This window comes from Aphis gossypii, chromosome X (genome assembly GCF_020184175.1).
Source record: "Aphis gossypii isolate Hap1 chromosome X, ASM2018417v2, whole genome shotgun sequence".
Lineage (NCBI taxonomy): Eukaryota > Metazoa > Arthropoda > Insecta > Hemiptera > Aphididae > Aphis > Aphis gossypii.
Window position 1 is genome coordinate 47152848 of NC_065533.1, and position 25171 is coordinate 47178018.

Sequence of the window (25171 nt, forward strand, 5' to 3'; positions counted from 1 at the left end):
AAGTTATAAATTAAATTTTAATTATTAAAAGGTCTCAAAATAGAAACAGATTCAAATTACAGATTAATTTAGGTATTTCTATTAAATATTGTAGTCTAGTACATTTTTTTTCAATAAAATTTAAAATTCTAAAATATTTTTTAAATATAATTTTTATTTTTGTTTATACCTAACTTATAGAAATTTCTTATTTTATTAAATGGTCACCGATTGATTGTAATACTTCTACAGACCTTGGGTTGTGCTCAGCTGGTTTATGACATAATTTTAACGTTGTGCAGTTCATTAATTTACAATAGACTTCTTCAAACTGTTAAACCACAAGTTGATAGAAAATTTAAAATTTAATATTTTTCTTATGTTTAGTGATTGTTTAAATTTTGATTTAATGTGCTATGTTAAAAATAAGAGCTGATTAATTAAATCGATACTCAACATTTTATCGGGTTTCAAGCCCATTTGGATTTTATGATCTAAATATTAGTACAAGTAGTTTGAGTTTCTTTAGTCTTAAAATATTATATCCACCTGTGGTATGGGACAACCATGTTATATAGTTTTTGGTTTTAATTTTACAACTGATACATTTTTACATTTATAAATTTCATTTTTGTTAGTTGTGAATTGTAATTCAGTCATATAAAGGTAAATATATCAGTCAACTTATCATAATAACTAATGATAAGTAATGCATTTCTTAATTGGTACACTTTTTTAATATATTATAATACAGCAATATACAGATATCTATTATTTTACTAATCTTAAACTTTTGTGAGCTAGTGAGTTATTATAAAATTATATTATAATTTATAATTTTTTTATATAATTAAAATTATATATCCAAGGTAGACTATTAAACTTAATTTGAATAAAAATTTGATAACCTGAAAGAATTAGTAAAGAATTGTGACACAAATGAAACTTTTATTTTTTTTTTAATGATTTTGAAGAATATTAATTATAGGTAGCTACATATTTACTCTGAAAAAACTATTATTGTATGACAAACAAATAAAAAATTAACGATCAACTGTGAAATTTGTTTTTGTTTGTCGCCCAGTATGTTTTTATTTGAAAAATAGCATTGAGAATATATTGTATCAATAAGGTATTAAATATCTTTAAAGCTATTTAGATGTTTTTTTATCTCAAAGAACACAAAATATTTTGAATACCTATTCTTTTAAAAATGAAGCTTTCTTAAATAATGTTTCATACAGTTAGGACTTGTTATTTTTTTCCTATTAACAAGTTTAATTTTAACATAGTAAATTATCTTAAATAGTACCTAATATATTACTAAATGTTAATACACGTTTCCATTATTATTATTACTAATGAAATATAAAAGAATATTTATAAAACTGGTATTATTAAAATAAAATACTTACGTAACTGTAGTGATAACTCAAACAATAAAGATTTAATTTTTTTCGGGAATAATGTGAATAGTTTTTATTTTATAATTTAAAATTTGATATAATACCATTAGTTATTTGCAAAATTTGTATGTTCATTTTACTGATGTTGACCTATATTTTCTCAATTAATCTTTTTACCCTTCAGTTTTCCCAGATTTTTTATTGTAAAATTTTTAAATACAATATTGTCATGTTATTTTTTTTTATTATTACATAATCATTTTATTATGAATAATTCATCATTAAAAAAAGATAACAACAAAAAAAAAAAACAACAAAATAAAAACATTTCACCGATAAATCTAAACAGTATACATATTGTATTTATAAAATAAACCAAAACCTTTTTAATAAATGTAATAAAACATTTTAAGAGCTGAAAAAAATCAGTGGATACTAGAAACTCTACTCAAAAGACTACTCCATGCTCTTTTAATTTGAATATGAGTAAAATTACAGCTCCACAGTGTTGAAAATAACACATTTGCGTTTTTAACATATTCACAATTTGATGGTTGAGAATTAATTCGGTCAAGCGCTTGCTTTTCGCTCAAATTATTGCGCTCTTGAAGTCTTTTGGTAGCCTATAAAATATAAACTATGTAACTTATTTTTAAATTAAAATGTAGACTAAACAGCATACACAATTATAATTTTTTGAGGTATATTTAAACAAAAATTACTTATTAATTATTATTTAATTCAAAATTAACTATCAAGTATATTAAATAATTTAATAAAATAAATACTATAAAATTAAACTCAAGTCATTAGTTAGGCCATTCCTTTCAAGCATTTTAATTTTATTTTTTGTACTACTATTATTTAATGTATCATGTTTTACTTCATTTGGTGGAATAATTGAAACCCATATTTCATGACAATGGTATTGCCAATTTGCACTTAAAAGAACAGCTGCTTCTAATACAACTATATTATGATCTTTGGTCGATTCAATTATTGATTTTACTCTTTGCAAAATCAGAGGCCAAATTATTGTATTTAATTGTTCCAATTTATCCTAAAAAATAATAATATGTACAATAATTATGAAATATTATAAATTAATACTGACGTAACCATTACCTTGTTATTAAAAACTATGGCACCTAATTTTTTTCTGTCTACTTCATTATTTGATGTCAGTATGCTAGGACCAAATACATTAATGATTTCTTGGTATGCAGGCTGATTTATATCATACAGCCTATGTGCCAAAGTATCAGCATTAATTACAAAAGCTCCTAAATCTTTTAAATGGTTAGCAATAGACGTTTTGCCACTTGCAATTCCACCAGTTAACCCAATAATATATGGACATGGAGGTATATTGTTATTTGGCTAAACACAAATGTATTGAATATAGTATCAATGAAACATAAAACTTCAAATTATTTTATTTTTATTTACTTGAGGCGGTTTTAAGAGTGTACCTAACAATCTCATGCGATAATTGCTTGAACTTATTTTTTGCTCTTCTTCCTCACAACAATCACTCGTTGTTTTATCTTCCTCTAATAATGGCACAGGTATTATATCAAGTGGTCGCAAACCAGCTTTAACTCTTTTCTCATTAATTAACTCTCCACCTTTCATTGTTTCTTCACTTAAAATAATCATCTAATAAAATATAAAATTAAAAAATACTACGAACTATTGCAATTATAAAATAAAAGTTAAAAACCTGAAATGTAGGATCATGAATGGTTGGACCATAAATATCATAAATAGGCAATACTTCATATTCTAATGTAGGATCAATATCTTTTAAAAATCCTTCAACATTACTTATTCTAGTATTACAAGGTTCGATAAGTTCCTTTAATTTTTTAGCTGTAAAATTAAACAGAAGTGCTCTAAATTATTAGGTTAGGTGTTGTAGTAAAAAATAAACAACTATGTGTAGCTTAAAACAAAATAAACAATAGTTAACATAAAATGAACTGTAATTTGTATTCTATAAAAACTGTAAAATTATTTAAATGTTGAAAAAATATAAACTACTTTTACAAAGAAAAGAAACTGTTCATAGTTATATAAATTATAATACTGCGTAATAATCATTGTGTATATAAATTGTATTGATAAAAATTTTAATTGTTATAAAGAAAAAAAATTGATTTTGATATGAAATATTCTTATTTAATAGAATTGTATTGAATTAAAAAAATTGTTATAAAATTAAATTAATACTGTTAATATTTAGTTATAATACAGATTTAGATTCTCGTTAAACATTTGTTTATTATATATGTGTAAATTTAACGTAATAAATTACTTAAGTTTATTAAGATATTAACTTACAATTTAACATGGAAATGTCGGTTACGCCCACAGTTAATTTTTTAGTGCATTTTAGTGCAGCTGTACTTAGTAATATTTTATGTCCTTTGTGAAGTCTATCAAAAGTTCCACCTAAAACCACACTTTCGTACAGTTCATTTTCCATTTCATCGTATTGGGTAGTCTCCTTTGTATCAATTGAGCTGCAAGCATCATTTGGTTGTATAAATACAGTCTTGCAATTAGGAGACTTGTTACTTAATGACGACATCACATGATGAAGTTGTTCAGATTTTATATGGTCATCGTAGAAAATCACATCTACTGGTCGTTTAGTAGCAATCTGATTGTCAAATGTGCCCTTGAGACCACATAAAAGGATGCGTACATCCACGTTCATAGGACTTAAATTTTTATAAGCATCAATCATCATGAATCTGTGTCGTACAGTTTTCTTATCCAACTTTGGAATTGGGAAAAAATGGACGTAAAGTGTGCTTTGTACATCGCGTTGTATTTGCGGAAATATGCGAAGTAGGCGAAACGGATTGGAACATATCAACAACCCAGTATTAGCCATTATTTATTTTATTTATTTATACAGAACAAACACGTCTTATCGGTAGGTATCACAAATGTTAAACGTCAATTAACGATTTTAAAAATGAGTGATTTAACTTAATAAAAAAATTTAAATGGTAAAAAAATAAATAAAAATATAATATTGAAAAATATTTCAATGACATTAACATGAAAAGTTATGCAATATATTTTTAAGAGTACCTTATAAAGAACAAATATTTCACCTTGGTAATTGATTGAATGATATTTCCATTTTCCGATTTCGCGCTCGAGACTCAAGAGCGGAGAGCTGACGAGTGTATCAGTTATCAAACTGATAACTAGATTATATTATACTTGAAGACTTCATGATATTATAATAATCAATGCTGATAGGTTATCATTTAATATTTATATTACTGAAGAAAATTTTAAAAATGTTTAAAACTTAAGGCTTGGACCACGGACGTATATTTAGTTTGGACCAAGGATTACATTCCATTTTCCATTTTCTTTCCATATTATCCAGTGACCTTTACAATCCGAGGTTGAAATTATAATTACAAACTTGCAATATTTATATTATATGACGATGTTTTATTTTATTTTATCGTTTATCGCTCACAATACCTAGTGATTTACCTCTAATGTTGTCCTTATTATTATTTTATTAGATTATTATGCAATTACCTACCTAACTCAAACAATGCGTACAGCCATAATTTATAACGTAGTTGTATTATGGATTGTTAGTTATATTCAGACAGTAATAAGTAATAACTAATATCGGCCATTAAATATTTCATAATACATATACAATATTGACAACTATAATAAATACATTTTAATATTATATATACTTTAATTAGATTTTCTAATATAATAGTTAAATTAATTATATTTAATAATGTAGGTACTATATTATGTAAAGGTAGTTGTGTTATCACTTTATCATAGATAGGTATTCATAATAGGATGGAAATCACAGTGAATTATAATTAAATAAATCAATCTGTAGACTAAAAGTACACATCATACTTATTTAATATAAACGTTTAGTATTCACGAAAATATTTTGTGGCGTTCCATGTACAGGTATCGTATAAACACTCGAGTACAACGTATAAACAGTAAACACTACAGCATGTCCAAGTCCAGATTGGTAAACGGATAAAAAAGTTCTCAGCGGAGGAGGTCTCCAGCCTTCACTAAGTACATTTTATTATGTTTTTTATTTTTTATGATATGATTTCATTTTCTAATTATTTAATTTTGTTAAGCAACTGGAGTATAAACATATTATATTAAATTTATAACTTTAAAACTATAAGTAGTTCATTAATTAAAATGAGTTATAAATTTTTAGAAACTATCGCCACATTTATGCAATTTAAATTTATTTTAACCCTAGAGAAAGTACCTATTGACATTTCAAGTATTGTTTATAACACGAAGGCCCCGCAATCGAGTTTACACGAATCTAGGAAAAAAATGCCCGAGAAAAAATCCCCGAAATCAAAATACGGTAAGAAAAAAAAATCTAGCTATAGGAAAAAAAGAGTCCTGTATCGACTAAATACATTACAGTTTTTTTTTTTAAATTTTAAAATGTAGGTACCTTTATTTCTATATAATTATGTAACACTTTTTTTAACGTACCTAGGTATCTTCTTTTTTTTCAAGTTTGGGACCGACGGCGCAGTGGGAACTGCTTTCACATTAGGTACTTCCACGAAAAATAAAATAACCATATATAATATATCCCTATTATATAAAATATTCGTTTAATAATTATTTGTGTATACTTTTATATCCTAATAATATTTAATAGAATAATATACGAAGTGTTTTAAACTATAGGTATAAATACAGTGTGTTCATCAATTTAGGGAATACTGAATTTTTCGGCCGAATTGTTTTGGAATAAATCAATTTTTTTTTTTACAAACTGGTTGTATATAAATACAAATTTTTAGATACATTTAAATTTTTTTTGAAATTTTGGTGTGCTCATGCGTAGTAAAAGCTTTTTTTTTTAATAGCAACACCTATTTTGAATACCATATTCGGATAGGCCTAGCTATTTTTTAAGTAATTTTGATGTATTAACTATGGTTCTAAATTCAAAATTGATTGAATTTGAGCCGTGTCAATTTTAAAAAATAATACATTTTTTAAATTTTTTTTTTAAAAATGTATAAAATCATTTATAATTAATTCTTATTGGTTACTCTTTGAATATTTGTACGTATTTTTTTTTAGACGTGTTTTAAACAAGACTAACATAATATGCGTATAAAATAATAACACCCATGAAAAAAATTGTGTTGTTACAAATGTGGTTAGGTTATTCATTAATTTATTTATTCGTTTTTATTATATGATTTACATAATTAAATATAATCGTAGTATAAATAAAACAAAATAAAATATTTGTGATTTGTATATAATTTAAAAAATGTTTAAGGGTGGTAAAAAATTTAAAATAATTAAAAAAACAACGGGTAAGTGGGTACCGCTCTGTTGTACATTAGAAGCCGTATGGATCACTATTATATATTATAGGAGTGTTAAATTTGAATTCAATGATAGCCGATAGGTAATAGGTATCATTATATACGAAAAACGATTCCGAACGAAGATGATTTATTAGCCTAGGATATAATTTCCAGTGGTTAGTGAAAAAGGTGGTTTATGTTTGAATGACCTGAATACACCAAAATTTAAGTTCTTTTATAATTATTGTAAGCTAAACTTATGAAAAATCTTGTATTAAATTTTCAACTCTTAGCTACTTATACAAAATTTTTTATGAATTATATCTATAAAATAATTTGCAAATATTCATGATTTTGACAAATTTTGGTCAATATTTGAACTTCAAATGCTAATAAAAAAAAAATTGTGCCTATGTTTTCTTATAATTTTTTTAATCACTATAGTCTATAAAAATAATTTATGAGAAACTTTGTATTAAATTTTCAAGTATTTTGACTTGGCCAAAAAAATTTTATCGACACTTTAAAAAATTTTTTTTAGAAAATCGAAAATTTCATTTGTCTATAAATAGCTCAAAAAATATTTTGAAAATTAAATCATGTACAGGAAATGCCAATCTAAATAACTGGTGAAATTTTCAAGTATCTATGACTTATACTTTTTGAATGATAACAAACATTTAAAATCGTTTGAAGAAAAATAGTTATTGTTACGCTTTTTCGTTAAAATTTAAAATTCAAATTCACATAAAATTTTTCCTATAATGATGATTCAACTTTTCTCTATAGTTTTTTGAAGGAAAAATTATGAAAATCATAGTGTTGAATTTTTCAACCTTAGATATAAACATAAATAATTTTATGATTTTTTAACTTTAAAATTACTTGCAAATTTTCGCGATTTTGACATATTTCGTAAAAATTTGAACTATTAACGCTTATAAAAAAAAATTGTGATTTACGATTTTTGATTTTTTTTTAACTACTTCATAAGGAACCTTATATTAAATTTTCAAGTTTTTTTGGTCATTCAACATTTTTTTTATCGACACTTCAAAAAAAAATTTGACTGTATGTAGATAACACAAATATAAATAATTGGTGAAAATATCAAGTACTTGCAGTGATTAGTTTTTGAATCACAACCATAAAAAAAAATCGATATAGTTGAAAACTGGTTTTGCAAAAAAAAATTTCTGTTTTCCGTTATTTTTTTTTTTGTTTTTCTCGATTTTTTTGAAAACTGTTGTAAAATATTTACTTTTTACCTCCATAATGCACCTAGGATATTTATTACAAAAACACACTCATCATTGTAGAATCAATACATTCATCACTCCGTTCAGAATCTAAAAAACGAACAGTATTACAGACATAACTGTTGTAGGGTTTTGTTTTCTTATGCTGTGGCTAACTGCCATTAGAAAATCTAATAAGCTTATATCATTATTTTTAATATATATACATTAACTTTTTAAGTGATGTATATAACCTATGTCAAAAAATTGTTACCTAACAATTATATTGAAATAAAGGTACAATGTAAAATTTATTAAAAAAAAGTGTTATGTATTTAGTTGGTACAGGACTCTTTTTTTCTATAGCCGGGTCTTTTTTCAAAATACCATTTTACACACCGGTTCGTTAAACTCTAGGCGGAACAAATTATTTTAGTAGGGACTCTCTAATTTTGACCACAATATTTTATGATTTTCTGTGTAAAAAATCATTATCATTTGCCATTATACATTACATAATGAATCTATCCACCCATGTGCTTAAATCCGGCCCACTCGTCTCTGATTACGAGCACCTCTTCAATTGTTTTAATCGCAAAGCAATTCACCAATATACACGAAACAATAAAAATATCTATTCCCGAACCTAACCGCGTAAAAACGTAAAAAACAATGCAGTTCGCAGTCGGTAGTACAACTACTACAAGTCTACAACTGCACAGCCTACACTTTTACACTTCTACAGTTACTGACTACTGTAGTAGTGTACATAGTGTAATCGTAAAAAAAAAATTGTCAATACCTCCACACCTCCACGTCCGGTTCATTTTCGGTGATTGGGGAACGTTTATCACTCGTACATCGGTAGAGCGGTATCTAGTGAGCGGCCAAAGACTCGGTAAATAAAACGGAACTCGCAAAAAAAAAAAAAAACGAAAATGGCCTCGGCAATACTTTTTTCCCATTCGTCGGCGAGCGGTGATCATTGATAACCGATTTTCCGTCGTGTACGTCGCCTCATTGCCGCAATAGCATCGAAAATCACTGATACACGATTACACATTATGAAAATGCACTCTTGTATTTGTTAAAATACGATCGAACGCCCGTAACCAAAAACCAAATGTTGGTGGTTATCGTCCGAAAGTATTATTCTCAAATCTCAACGCTAACTCACCAATAAGCATAATCGCATTATAACAATGTTTACACGCGCAAATCGCGAATATAACGTTTTATAAAACATTTTTTTTTAATATCAGTCATGTGCTAGTAAAGGCACCTATACGTTATAAATTACGAGAGATACATAATTCTGAATACCATAAAAAGCTCGTTTTTGGATTTTTTTTAATGTAAACCGTGAATTCTGCAATTTTAAATTGCAATACTTATTATTTTATTATTTATATCATACGATTACCACCTATGCAGTCAACAAACCGAGTTTTTCGACTACCACATAATATTTGCTGGAATACTGAGGTAAGATGATTTTAAATTAATCATGTTAAGTGTTTGCTCAAATTAAATAAATTCGCATTCTTCAACACTGATAATCTAGTGTGATCTTTATCGCTTGTTGTTGTCGCTTAATATAGATAATATGTAGCTTACAAAATTGCTAACTAAATATGAAATTGGTATTATTATAACTAGGGTTCAGGACTTATAACATTTGCACATCCATCATAGATGTAGTAAAACATCACATAGCATTGATATTAAAATACGTTTTATAGTACCTACGGAGAACTTAAGTATAACTTTTTATTCATCTTGTTTTTGCATATTCTTGCATATTTTGTTATATTGACACATATTCAGTGATTTTTAATAGTTTATGGATAATATTTAACATGTATTAATTAAAATGTTGAACGATTAATCAGAGCTGTGCCGTTAAGATTTAGCGCCCGGGGCAAAATTAAAAATATTAGCCCCCTTATATTCAAAAAAAATTTTTTTGGCGCCCCCTTTAAACAGTTTAAACCATGCGCCCGGGGCACATGCCCCCTAGGCCCTCCCCACGGCACGGCTCTGCGATTAATTATACAACATGTTTTGAGCACAGTAACACGATTTGTGTGGCTATCTGTCATAAAAATATTGTATTTAATGTGATTTATAAATACTCAACAAAAGTAATTTGAAACAATTTAAAACAATGTATTTATCTGAGTTGGTTTATTGAAAGTAATAAAGTATGCTCCTGTAACATCTATTGATGTGAAATGTTCATTTTCGATACATAAGTGTATTCTATCTGACAATAGGAGTTTACCTGTTTGAAAACATCTAATAGTTCAATGCAATCACAAAGATAGAAATTTTAGTAAACAATACATTTTTAATAAATATTTACATACATTATGTATACATATATATTTATTTTTCAGAACATTCATAAACTAATTTTTAAGATATTTGGTTTATAAATTTATGATAGTATTAAAATGTCCAATAATAATAACAAATTTTTTTCATATGTTATACATTTTTAATTATTTTTTAAGTGCCTTTTTTCCATTTTTAGCGCATATTTTAGTATTTTGTAGTATTGCTTTAAATCCGGATTTAAATCTCAAACCCTATTAATAACAAACTTTCATTTTGTAAAATATTATAGTGAACAAACAAAAATTAAAAATTTTTTAATAGAAATTACCTAAGTAATTACTACATATATTTTTATTTTATAATTATAAAAATGGTATGAATGTACCTATAGTAATAAAAATTATAATATGTTTGAAGATATTTTAGATGATTGAACTTACTATTATAAGTTTTATTTATTAGCTTTTTTAGATTAACATTGAATAAATTGATAATTACTGACACTTAGATGATTTGACTTACATACACATTTGTTATTTTCTATAATTGCATAACACGCTTAGCGCCTTAGCTATATTACTTAACTTTTTAGTTGTAAATACATTGACTAATTATCAAATTTTTTGGTAAAACCTTATCCGTTACTGTTGAGAAAAATACAATCAGAGAATATAAAATATTTACAGCTGTGTCTCAGAACTTAAAGTTACTCAACAATTAGTGTTTTGTGTTATTAAAAATTAGCAATTGTAAACCAACTACTTATATTTCATTAAAAAAAATTTTAATTATTTCAAAATATATTTTTAAGATAAGGCAAATTTTGTTATTAGAGTTTAATCTTATTTTAAATTAAAAATATTTATCCAAATATTCTTAAATTTTTAAGAAAGCTTTAATAATTTGTAAATACTATATTGTATGATGAATATTGGGTGGACCCCAATTAAAAAAGTTATACCTAAATATTAAAAATATAATAATGACTATAATCTGTGATTTTTGAAGTATTAGAATTGTTTTACTATTGGCACACAAAATGAAATTAAGTGTGGCCATATTAGGTAGGAAGTCTTGTCGTATGTATTCTACCATATGTTTTTTATATTTAATTAACTTATCATTGATATATAAGTATATAGGATAATATCATAAATATTTAGAAAAATAATTATCAGAAAATATTTATTATGTATTACAATATGATTTGATATTAGGTTAAGTACTTAGAAAACATTCAAATGAGTTGTCTTAATTATTTATCCACCATCGTTCTGTTAAAGATATGAATATCAATTTGAATAAGTCAATTTTCTTTTAAAAACGTAGCAAAGTGTTTTTCTTTGACTGGATACTTAAATTGGAATGTTGGCAAATCATAATTATTAAAAAATTTGATTATGATAAAGTTAAATTGTTGCTTATGTGATTTGATGGTAATAACTTAATATAAGTGTAGTAGACCGCATACAACAAGAGCATGCCTCATTATTCAATTTAAATGTAGGTACATAGGTATATTTTTATTTCAAAATTAAAATTTGTTTATTTATGTTATTTAAGCTAAACTTTATATTATATTACCAGTTTAAAATTAAAATTTTTATTCATAATTAATGTGTACTAACTTAAATAAATAAAATGTGCTCTTGAGTTTTTATAATATGATGTAAATTTAGTAAAAAAATATTCGAAAAGCAAACGTTTACTATTGAACATTAATCTGTATTTGATTTCAATATTATTAAATAAAACATTAATTTTCTTTTATCTCATTTTTTTATGTTGTATAAGTATATGTTTTTTCTATAAATCAATGAAACGTTTATAATATTATGTAAAACTAAAGCTTTTGTTTTACTGAAACATTTTGTAAATTGTTATTTATTAACTTTAAGTTAACACATTATAAATTAGTAATTGCTTTCTGAAATAAATTTGTAATATTGTGTTAACTCTCTTTCTCAAAAAAAAAAAAAAAAATAATAAAATAAAATAAATAAATATGTATTTATTTAAGTTTTTTATTTAACTATGTTTTATAATTATAAACTTAAAAATGATTTTTATAAACAAGGAAGAGTAGGATTTTAAATATTTTAAAAAAAAAAAACCAATAAGTTTGTTGAATAACCAATTTTAACACTATAAAATTTAATTAAATTACTATTTATTTTTAGTTTATTTTTAATATCTAAAATCCATTAACTTGATTACGCTTTAAAATACTTCTTTAATTAACTCAAAAAAAAATTAATAATGTTAGAATTGGTTTACTTAGTTATTTTTATGTATAAGCAAATAACATTACTTCTTATTGGTTACCTAAAAATATGTATCTATGATTTAAATATAAGCTAATTTTGTTGCTATAAATATAGTTTTTGTTATAATATAACTAATAATAGTATATACCTATTATATTGTATTAATTTTTACTTATAAAATTGTTTTTTAAATTTGTATTATTAGCCTATTTAGTTATGTTACCAAATAAACCTTATTTTTATTTTCTAGATCACAACAGTCTCATTGTAAAGCAAATATTACAAAATTACAAACAAGAAATGGTGTACAGTAGTTGTAAGTAATTACAAGACAACTTTGTAGACAATTTATATTATTACTTTCAACTGAAATATTATATTATTTAAAATTATTATCTATTATTTTTTTTGAAAAAAAATAGTAGGTAGAATATCTATAAAATAATTGTTTCTGAAATTGTTACTTGACACCTATGAATGGGAATGAATAATAGATATGCTCCCAGCACTGGTTAGAAAATGCAGCACAGCAAGCAGAGAAAAATCTTACCGGAGGACAAAAGAAAAAAAGAACAAGCACAAATTGAAATCAAAGTCACACAAAAAATCTTCTATAACTACTTCAAGTAAACATCTAGTTCAATATTCAGATGTTAGTTCTGAAGAACTTAGTAGTCCAGAGGCTGGTGAAATACATAGTGATTTTGATGAGAAACATGCGGCCTTACGTTTAAAACCTCCTCCTTTTCCTCCTCCTACCAGAATAATAACTAATAATTTTCGAATTACTACAGTCACCTCACCTAATAGAAATATTGTAACAGCTTGTTCCCCTATAAATAATCATTGGGAACTCGATCCGGTACTAGAAAAATCTTCAATGTCTACTACTTTCAATTTAAATAATAGTGTAGATATGGCATCAGAAGTATCACATTTAAAGTACAAAAAAGCTAAAAAAAACAATAAAAAACCTAAAAGCCCTAGTTCAAAAAAGAAAAAAAAGAAGAAGGATTTGAAACATAAATCTGCTGATGTGTTACCAGTCTGTGATAATAGTTTTGTGAAGTCTTCCAAATGTTCTAATTTGGAACCTTCCAAACGAAATGGTGATTTTAATGAACCTATTAAAAAACATAAACCTATTGAGGTTTCACATACTCCACCATTAACAAAATCAGATCATATCAAAATTTCCAAAGTTGAGGTGACGCATAAAGAAGACGAAAAACACACCAAACATCATAGAAAAGAAAATAAAAGGTAATAAATTATCTTACAGGCTATGTCATCAAAATAACATAGGTTTTATTTATTATTTTATTAACCTGGTAATTATGGGGTTAGGGTTAACCTAACCACAGGAGTATTTTGAATGTTTTGTTAAAAAATAATTAAAATATCTAATTTTATTAATATATTTTTAAGTTGGATTAAGAGCCCGCCATTATTAAATAATATATCACAAAGGAAAGAATACAGTCGAACTCCTGAACCTGCAGATAATAGATATAATTATCGATCACGAAGTATTTCAAAACAAAATAACAGGTTTGTGTTTTAATTAATGATAAATAATAACTATCAATCAACATATTTTTATGTAATACAAATTTAGGGACCATAAAAGACGTATGGATGAGTATGAAAGATATGAAACTGATGAACACAAATCTAGTAGAAATCGTGACAAACATGAGAGTAAACACGACAGCAAACATGAAAGTAAACATGAGAGCAAACATGAAAGAAGTAGAGTACGAAAAACTAAATCTGATAAAGATAGATCACCTGTACACAGTCACAGGTATGTTATTTTTAAATATTTTTGTATATATCTTCTTATGCCTAATTAGTGGAGCATAAATACTGAGTAAATAATTGGAATAAAAAATGTTGGTTATTTTCTTTGTGCAATTTAAATTATCTTGATTAGTATTAAAGTTTAATGTAATTTTAGATTATCACGAAGTCCAATTCGAGATCGTCGACACCATGAACATACGAGAAGTTCCAAAGCAGGATATTCTAGATCACATTCCCATTCCCGTTCCTATTCTCGTTCACGTTCACCACATTCTCCCCGTCAATCGAGACATGATCATCACCATGGACACCACTCACCAAAACATAGTCAAAAATCTCCTCCACGTACAACTTCAAGATCATCAAAGCACATATCCCATGTCTCAAGAGCTGTTTCACCTCACACTTCACGTTCTTCAAGAAAATCAAGTCATGTTCGACCAAAATATTCTCGTTCTCCACCTAAAAATATTCGTACTCAAAGTAAATCGCCTTCTCCAGTAAAGGAATCAAAAACTACTAAAAAACATTCTGATAGTGATTCACCTGGATGTTATTCTTCAGTCTCTAAGAAAAAAAAATCTACAAAAAGTCCAGCTAAACAATATAATTCTAAAGTTAAACTTAGTGAAACAAGTCTCTTTGCCGAGTTGGTTAAAGATCGGCAAATGCGTGAATTAGCCATGAAGTGTTTGACACAAATTAGTACTAAAACTGTAGATGAAAATGAAGTAGTTGAAATACATGATGATTCAGATAATGAACAAAATAGTTCTAAAACTATTGATGCAAGTACAAAATTACACAAAATTAATGCGAATAATGAAAATAATACTGGTGTAATAGTAGAAAACAATAGTCAAACCTCTAAACCTGATATTGAAATATCTAATATAAAATCAGTTATTTCACCAATTATTGAAACGACTCCTAAAATTCAAGCAGTTCCTTTAAAAAGTCAAAGCCCATCTATTACAAAAATAGAAATCATAGAAAATGGAATTGAACATTCTTTAGAATCTATAGTATCAATAACATCACCTGAGAAAAAAATTGAAGTAATAGAAAATAAAGACTTATCCAAAATGCCATTGCCACCTGTTTTTCCAGTACTTGATGAAACATCTTCAGATTCAGAAATAAAGAGTTCGAAAAAAAGCATTAAAGATTTACCTTTACCACCAGGTAAGTTTTTTGTTTAGATTATTAAAAACAATTGATATATGGTTAATTCAATAATTAAGTATATAAAAATTGATACCTAGATATTTTTATTCAATCTTCATTAAATCTATTATTTGTAAAAATTATTTCAAGAAAGTTTATTATTATTGAACTATCTAAATTACCTATTTATTTTTACATTTAAATATTTTACCACTTAGTTAATCTTAATAACTGAAATTGAACTTATACTTAAAATAAACTAAAAATTATAATTTTAAAATAAATTTATTATAAAAAATGTTTGTATGTAAGTTTCAATAGAAAATTGTTTTGTACCTAAAGATTTTTTAATATTGATGACAAAATTTAAATATTATGAACAGAGATAAAATTAGTCTTACTAAATTATGTTTATTATAATATAATGTTTTAAATTTTAGTTCTTATAATCATAATACAATTGTTTACAGGACTTGTGCAAAATATGGATAAAATAGATGATGATAGAAATCTTTCTTTGTCAGAGATTGTATCAAATCCTTTACCTGATGGTCAACAAAGCGCAATTAAAAGATCAATTATGTTGGGCTTGGGATCAGGGTTTCCACAAAGTTTTTCTTTTACTTCAAATATGGAAAGGCCCTCTCGCCCATTAGATCCAAATGTGAAAATTAAACGACCCAAAGTACTTTATCGAAGACGAAGTACAAAATCTGCTGCAGCTAATCCTATTGATTGGGGAGAGCAGTGTGTTGATATGTTTGAAGTGATAAATCAAATAGGTGAAGGAACGTATGGTCAAGTTTACAAAGCAAAAGATAAGACCTCAGGTATATGTAATGCAGTTTGTACAAACTTAATTTTAAGTAGTTCCAAATCCGTCTAAGACAATATAATGTACATATTACAGTAAAAGCGTTGAATTTAATTATTTTATGAATTAATTAGGTACTTACTGAATTACCTACACATGTTAGTTAAGATGTGAAATAATACATGGAAATCATAATTGACTAGTTACATTATAGAATATTTAGTTATCATTTACAATTATAGTTTGATTTCCATTAAAGTTAATCAATTATTTATTTATACACATAAGGCTATAGTGCATTTAGAGTAGCACAATGCTTCTTTTTTTTTTACAAACAGCAAATACGTGTAACTGTAAAACTATTTTATTAAATGATTATGTTATAATAATTCGATAAATGTACATAAACTTGGCTATTTATAGCCGAACAGTTATTTATATTTAATGTGAAACGAAAAATAAAACATTGCTTAGATGACTGACCTAACATTACTGGTGAATAGTGATCTTATTTTGTACAACTTCTTTGACACATTAACAAAGTGTTGTCAGATCTATCTAGCTAATTTAAATATAAATATAAATAAAATGCAGTATCTATACGTTTTAGCCATTTCATAAACTATATGACTCAACACTTGACTATAATATACATGCAATATACATAATATTATATTATATTTAATATTTATTCAATATGTTATAATTTAAAAATTATTGTTAATTGCAGGTACATTTGTAGCATTGAAAAAAGTTCGACTTGAAAATGAAAAAGAAGGATTTCCTATAACTGCTGTTCGAGAAATAAAAATTTTACGGCAATTAAACCATAAAAATATTGTTAATCTGAGAGAAATTGTAACTGATAAACAAGATGCCCTTGATTTTAAAAAAGTAAATTATAGATTATATTTATAAAGATTCATTTAAACTGCACCCAATATTGGAGAAAAATAATTCTTCATGTTTTTTTTATTTTTAGGACAGAGGATCATTTTATTTAGTATTCGAATACATGGATCATGATCTTATGGGGTTATTAGAATCTGGAATGGTTGACTTTAATGAAACACATAATGCCAGTATTATGCGACAATTGTTAGAAGGCTTGAATTATTGTCATCGTCGAAATTTTCTTCATAGAGATATTAAATGCAGTAACATCTTAATGAACAACAAGTAAAATTAAAATTAAAATAGCGAAAAATTAATTGCACTTAGGTTGAAATTGTTTTACCAAGAAAATTAAACTATACAGTAAACTCTTGATTATCAATGTAATAGGATGGCACAAAAACCATAGATAGGGAATTTCCACATTTGGTGGTCAAAACTCAATAAAAAAATTTAAATCTTCTGATTTCAAAGCTATTTGATGGTACCTCTGGGGTATTGTTAATCAGCAATATAAACTGTATTATAGTAAGTTTTGAAACTTGACAACAATTTGTTCACTATTTTGAAGAAAAATTATTTGCGGAACTGTAATGATTTCTTATATACACAAATAATTCTTATTCCGTGGAAAATTACAGACAATCCAGGGTTTACTATAGTTATATCTTCTTTGTTAATGGTTATCAATGTATTTAAATATGTCCATGTATACAAATATTATCTAAGTATGAATGTTTAAAGCAGCAATTAATATCATAACTGTTAGCAATTGACTTAAATATTTTCACTCTTACATTATTTATTTTTGTTACTAATTTGTTGTCTTTTTTTAACTTTAGAGGCGAAGTCAAGTTAGCCGATTTTGGTTTAGCTAGGTTATATAATGCTCAAGATAGACAACGACCATACACTAATAAAGTGATAACACTCTGGTATAGGCCACCTGAATTATTACTTGGCGAAGAGAGGTATGGAACTTCAATAGATGTTTGGTCATGTGGATGTATTTTGGGAGAATTATTTTTAAAAAAGCCTTTATTTCAGGTAATATTTTATGTATAATATTTATAAAATGTTCATACAATGTGTATTATTAACCAGTGAGTTTTACATAGGTACTAATTAAGTGAATGAATTGTAAATTAAAAACCCCAAATAATACCATTATAAAATTTTGTATTCAATTTAATAATTTAATAAATTTAATTAGTAATGTCGTAAATGATAAAAATGTATAGGATTTTTAATTTGATAGTGGTATTCAGTATGTTATTATAATATATAATATATTATACAGGCCAATGAAGAAATGATGCAATTAGAAACTATATCTCGTTTATGTGGTAGTCCAACACCTGCTGTATGGCCTACTGTAATCAACTTACCTTTTTGGCATTCTTTAAAAGCTAAAAAAGTACATCGACGTCGGTTACGCGAAGAATTTACTTTTATGAATGACAGTGCCTTGGATCTTTTAGATCACATGTTAGAATTAGATCCTAGCAAACGAATTACTGCTGATAAAGCTCTAAAATGCAATTGGTTAAAAAATGTCCAACCTGACAAGTTAGTATTGAATTATTCATACAAATAATATTTTTATTAAAAAAAAAAAAAAAATGTTTAGAATGGATGTGACAGCATTACCAACATGGCAAGATTGTCATGAGCTTTGGAGTAAAAAAAGAAAAAGAGATCAAAGAGTACGAGAAAACCAATCTAAAACTAATGAATCTAGTGAACTGGCTGGAGGGTTAGTTACACATTTTATTTTATTTTTACACATGTTATTATCACATTAAATATATTTTTTAATTGTTTTTCTGCTTTAGAGTTCCTGCTGATCTGTCAAATAATGAAAATAATTTAGCCGACGGTTTCAAGTCGATCATTGAAAACAATACAAATGAAGCGGAGAGTGATATAATAGCAGCACTTGCCAATAATAACCATTCAATGAAATCTGATATTGACTCTGAAAAACCTATTAACAATGTGGAAACAGATGAGGTACATACACATTGATACAGTATTCAGATAATGTTTTATAGTTGATTAGATAAAATTAGCTTAATGATGTTATCTATAGCAATTGGTAAATATAGTAACACAATATTTATTATTATCCTCTTATAATTATTTTCTCATTTGATGATAAATTAAGTAACAGTTAATAATGTTTAAAGTAGTATGTTCAATTTACGATAAAATCATGTTTTGGTAAATATTATTAGCTGATATATATATTTTTTTATAAAATCTTGAAATGTATATTAAATTCAAGTACACTATTATCTTATTATGAAATTATTCCAGACCAACAGTTTTTTCCACTATCTAAAGACTAAAATATCCTCATATAAATTTATAAGGTATATATCTAGTCTAACCCTGTTGGTTTTCTTTGAAAATATTTATTTTTATCAAAAGGTTTTACTGTACCTGATATTTAACTTATGAAAATAGCATTCTTTGAAATAGGAAACTATTTATAACCTATTGCATAATATAATATACGTATTACTTCAAATTAATTGCATCTATATTGGGGAATTATAATAAAATACTTAACAGTTCATCTTAAAGTGCAAGTACTAATATCTGATATTAATCTTTTAATACCAGAAGCAAATCTTGCTATAAAAAATTATTTTTGACTTAATGTATATAGATTTCACTGATATAAAAAATAAAGTGTAAATTACTTGTATGTCATACAAATGCAAATTATAATAAATAAAAAATGGTATATTTTTAAAGCGCAAGTACTAATATCTGATATTAATCTTTTAATAACGGAAGCAAATCTTGCTATAAAAAATTATTTTTGACTTAATGTATATAGATTTCACTGATATAAAAAATAAAGTGTAAATTACTTGTATGTCATACAAATGCAAATTATAATAAATAAAAAATGGTATATTTTTAAAGCGCAAGTACTAATATCTGATATTAATCTTTTAATAACGGAAGCAAATCTTGCTATAAAAAATTATTTTTGACTTAATGTATATAGATTACACTGATATAAAAAAATCAAGTGTAAATTACTTGTATGTCATATAAATGCAAATTATAATAAATAAAAAATGGTATATTTTTAAAGCGCAAGTACTAATATCTGATATTAATCTTTTAATAACGGAAGCAAATCTTGCAATAAAAAATTATTTTTGACTTAATGTACATAGATTACACTGATTTAAAGAAAGTAGTGTAAATTACTTGTGTGTCATACAATTGAAATTTATATTAAAACTAAATAGTATACTCTTAGAGTATAAGTACTTATATCTGATGTTTTAAGTAATGGAAGCAATTTTTGCAACATGAAAATGTTTTTGACCAATTTCATAAATTACAAGTTTTTTAAATTTTTTTGTAGTCATGAATTTGTCATAACTGATTACTACATAATGATGTTTTTATTAATTTAGTAATTTTATCTAAGTATACATTTTAAAATGTATTGTTTCTATATTATAGGTGTCTAGTACAACTGTTGACGTAATTGATGATTTAAATCTAACTCCACCTATCAACGATTTTAATCCATGCTTAAAAACTTTTCTTCCAAAAACTGGTGGATTCTAGGTCTTGTATTTTTTTTTTGTTTTTTTTTTTTTTTTTTAATTTTAATAATTTTCTACACTCATTATGGTTTTAATTATTATTATTACATATGTTTATATACATTTATGTAGGGTGTTTTCTAATTTTCCTGTATTAGTACTATGATAAAAACTGGTCTACCCCATACATTGATCTATGTGTATATACATATGTGTATTTTAGATTTATAATATGTATAATCATTTTTTACTTCGTTATTACTTAATATTATGTAAAAATAACTATATATTTATTATATTTTTTCTTAGAAATAATAGTTATATATTTTTACATTCAATTTGGAAACGCGTACAATTAAGTTTAGTTTAATGTTTTGTGTTGTATAAAATCCTTAAATATTTATCCTTATACAATTATAAATATATGTAATTAAATTATAACAATTTTATTGTATCCTAAAAAAAATGTATTATATGATGAAACAATCAAATAACAACCGAGCACATTTATTTTAATTAAAAAATAATTTACAAAATTGCTCGCTTGAAAAATTTCATAAACTTTCATTACCATACTTGTCGAGCATAATTATACAATTAAAATCTTTTGAATGAATTATAAATTTTAAGTATCAATATGAAAAATTAGTTTTACCTTAAAAACTGTTTGCTTTAATTTATGAGTGGTCATATTTTTTTTACAATTAACCAGATTATACCAAAGTAGATATTTATCAAATTATCATAATTTTTAACTGTTGAATATGTTAGTATATTTTTAACATAATGAAATTATATTATTAAATGACTAAGCTTAAATTTAGATTTTCATCTATTAATACATTTGATATGTTATTGTTATCAAATACCTAATCAACTTATAGCAATTGTTCATCAGGGTATTAATGATATTGAACTTGCTGTAGCTTTCTTTCTTAATAAATCCTTTTATTTATTTTTAAAATTAGATTTAGCCCTAATAATAGCTTTAAGTAGTTGTACGTTTAATTTTATCATCATTATATGTACTGAAATACAAATTGTAAATATTTTTGTTAGATTTATTACATGAACTTTTCATTTGTGGTAGAGTATAATATATATTATACATAATCATATTATTATATATTATATTTTTTTGAATGAAAGGTATTATTGTTTCAATTTTTACAGTAAGTAGTATTAAGAGAAAACATTTAAAGCTAATATAACTCAAAAAAAAATATTTTGCGAACAATTAGTTCAACTTTATGCTTGATGTACTTGTTGTTATATGTATATAATATTGTATATTTTTTAATATAACATTGAAAAGAATTAAAAAAATATTACTCATTTTGTTCTCTTCCACGAATCTTGGGATTAGTTTGAGGATGTATTCAGTTTTTTGAGTGAAGGATAATATCATATGCACAATGATGTTCTACTAAATTCAAAAACTCAATAAATTTCTGGAATTATAGGCCTGTAAATTAATGAAAATGTAAGTTTTTTTTTTTATTTCATATAAAAAAAAAAATGAAATATTATATTAATTATATAATCAACAATTTGAAGTATAATTGATGCATTTTTGTTCTATAATTTTATTTTAATAAACTAAATTTGAATATATTAGTCATGATTTTTTTTTTTCATAGTGCATTAAGTTCTATTTTAGTCATTTTGGAAGATCGGATGTATATGCATTTGCCAGATTGTTTTTTGTGTAAAATTTTACATATGGTTTGTAATTTCCATGTTTTATATCATACTGAAAACTATGCTGAAACTCAAAATTATACTCTATATATTTAAAGGACTATTGCATATTGATTTATGAATGCATATAACAAGCATATTCAATATGAAATAAATCAACAAATTAAATTTAAATGATTGTGTATACTCTATAGCACTGTTTGTTTTCTTTTTCAAAACAGAACAAATTTGCATTAAGCAGAACCAATTTTTATTTGTTAGCTTTAAAAATTATGAAAACTTATTTAATGAAGTGAATTGCTTATAATAAAACTTTTTTTTTTTTATTTGTTAGTAGATGTCTAACAATATTTCAATTTCTCTGCAACATTTTTAAATAGTAATGTTCTGAGTAGTGTAATAACGCAAAAATTAAATAAAAATAAAAATGTATAAGACGGTACATTTAATAAATTTGATGGTAGACAAACACAAGAAACATAAGCCTTGAATGAATGCCGTATACTGTGGGACTCTTCTCAACAATTTTAAGTGTTGGAGAATATAGTCACCTATCAGATATAAGTATTAAATATTATTTAAATTTGTGTTACTACCTTCCTCCAGATCCTAATCGGAGAGTTTCTCACATAAAACATAACCTTACAGCTTGCTAAGGCAGTTATGCCAAATTAAATAGCTTAAACATTTTTAAATCCACCATTCTAAACCTGGCTTTCTCCTTGTCAATATAGACTCCCATTGGATCGTCCCTCAACAGTGGTGGCACATGAAATACATCACGCGTGTTGAGACACATTGTCACAACTACGATTGAGTTCTATGTGATCAAATAATGTAAATTGTTTCTTTCATCATTAATTAATGGTGTTTATTGCATTTTAACGATTATCTGCGCGCAACAACTTGACCGTTATTTATTTTATTGAATAGTTAATACATATAATCATGATAATATTTGGACATATCATTATAGTAGTACAAGTAACTATAAAACAAAACATATACTACAAATATTGTAAAAAATTCTACAATTATCTGTAATACAAACACATAAAACTTTCTTGCTGGAAAACAACTAAATTCGCTTTAATATTAAACCATATCTAATCTTTAATAAATCAATTTTTATATTTTATTTAAAATTTAAATACTAGGTACATTATAATTTTATAATTAATTTAATTGTACATTTTTACACTGTTAACTGTGCATAATAATGAAATTGAATCTACATTAGATCATTAGAAACTGTTTGTGATGACACTGGTCATAAAAAATTAAAGGTTTTGCAAAACTCCTCTATTTAATTTATTAATTTGTATCAAATTTATGATGTATATAATATGTTATTAGGAATGTTAAAATGATTATTTTTGGTTAGATTGGAAAAGTATGTAGGAATTAATTTAATTTTGCAGTTATTTTAATTTTAGAAATTATGTTTTAAGAAATGACAAATATGCACTGTATACCTATGTCATAGGTATTTATTTTATAATGAATGTACATTTTAAAGTAACTATATATTCATATCAAATGAATTTTATTATAAAATCATAGTTAAAAAGAAATTCATACTTTTTAAAAATATGACATTACCTAAGTTTTAAACCCTAGATATTATGATAAGGATCTAATCTATAATTAATGTTCTTGCGTTCTCGGTATTTGAATTTGCAAAATAGTTTCAAATAATAGCCCAGAAATAACTCTCACATATTAGCTATTATTTGATATTTTAGATAAAACATACTTAATTTTGTTCAAATATAAATATATGAGTCTGAATAGGACATAATATAACAATTCTTAAAATTATTGTAGTGGGCGGAAAAATCACTTACTGCCTGTTGAATAAAAAAAATCATTTTCCCAATAATTCAACTTACATTGAATTTTAATTACAATAAGAACAACTTATGAGGTATTTTGTATTAATTTATATAGCCTTTTAACTAATATCTAAAATATAATACCTAGGCTTGGAAGTTATTACACAAAAAACTTATAAACGGATTGCAATATTGATAAAAAAAATTTTCCAAAACATGTTATAAATTTCTAGTATAATACTTATTTCAGGGCAATTTAACAATAATTTTTAGAATGATAAAAAATGAAATTTAAAACGATAAACAGCTAACAAGGTTTAAATGATATTTATTTAAATCTGTTTAATTTTTATAAAATAAACAATTAAGAAACATCAAACTAATTCATTCTTCCTTTTTTTGGGGATTACCTACCACAATAACAAACAAAAATGTATTAGGAATTTTTTGCTAATAATAATAGTTTTCTTTTTTAACAAATAAACATAAATGCTTTTTTTGACATATAAATGAACAAATTAAAAATAAATAAATAACAGAATTATATATTATTTTATTTAAATGTTCATTTATTAATATATATTTAAAGAATTTAAAGTAGTAAATTAAAGCATAAAAAAAATCCAAATTGTCCAAAATTTAAAAAAAAAAAAACAAAACTGTAAACTGAATGTATTAGTATAGAAAAAATTATATTCATTAGATAGAAGCCTTTGTCTAATAGAATCTATAAATTATCATAGATCAATGATTTATCATAGTTCG

The 25171-nt window shown here is 24.9% G+C and overlaps 2 protein-coding genes across 3 annotated transcripts; one reads left to right on the forward strand and one right to left on the reverse strand.

Annotated features, from left to right (window-relative positions):
* Window positions 1–585: 585 nt before the first annotated feature.
* Window positions 586–4592, reverse strand: LOC114128278 (bifunctional coenzyme A synthase). Its single transcript, XM_027992757.2, has 6 exons — window positions 3729–4592; window positions 3109–3257; window positions 2835–3044; window positions 2511–2765; window positions 2269–2445; window positions 586–2008 (listed from the first exon to the last, which is right to left on the reverse strand). The coding sequence occupies exons 1-6, from the start codon at window positions 4285–4287 to the stop codon at window positions 1811–1813; spliced, it is 1548 nt and encodes a 515-aa protein (XP_027848558.2). The 5' UTR covers window positions 4288–4592; the 3' UTR covers window positions 586–1810.
* A 4372-nt stretch (window positions 4593–8964) lies between these two features.
* On the forward strand, window positions 8965–22458 carry LOC114128271 (cyclin-dependent kinase 12-like). Of its 2 annotated transcripts, none has more exons than XR_007605729.1 (13): window positions 8965–9489; window positions 12862–13874; window positions 14040–14162; window positions 14230–14418; window positions 14572–15602; window positions 16055–16414; window positions 17129–17292; window positions 17381–17577; window positions 18135–18339; window positions 18593–18861; window positions 18923–19048; window positions 19128–19390; window positions 20785–22458. XR_007605729.1 is itself a non-coding variant. In XM_027992747.2 (13 exons), the coding sequence occupies exons 2-13, from the start codon at window positions 13108–13110 to the stop codon at window positions 20890–20892; spliced, it is 3717 nt and encodes a 1238-aa protein (XP_027848548.2). In that variant the 5' UTR covers window positions 8968–9489; window positions 12862–13107; the 3' UTR covers window positions 20893–22452. The 2 variants fall into 2 exon arrangements, 1 of the variants encoding a protein (XP_027848548.2); XM_027992747.2 differs by having other exon boundaries at window positions 8968–9489; window positions 19128–19305; window positions 20785–22452.
* Window positions 22459–25171: the final 2713 nt, after the last annotated feature.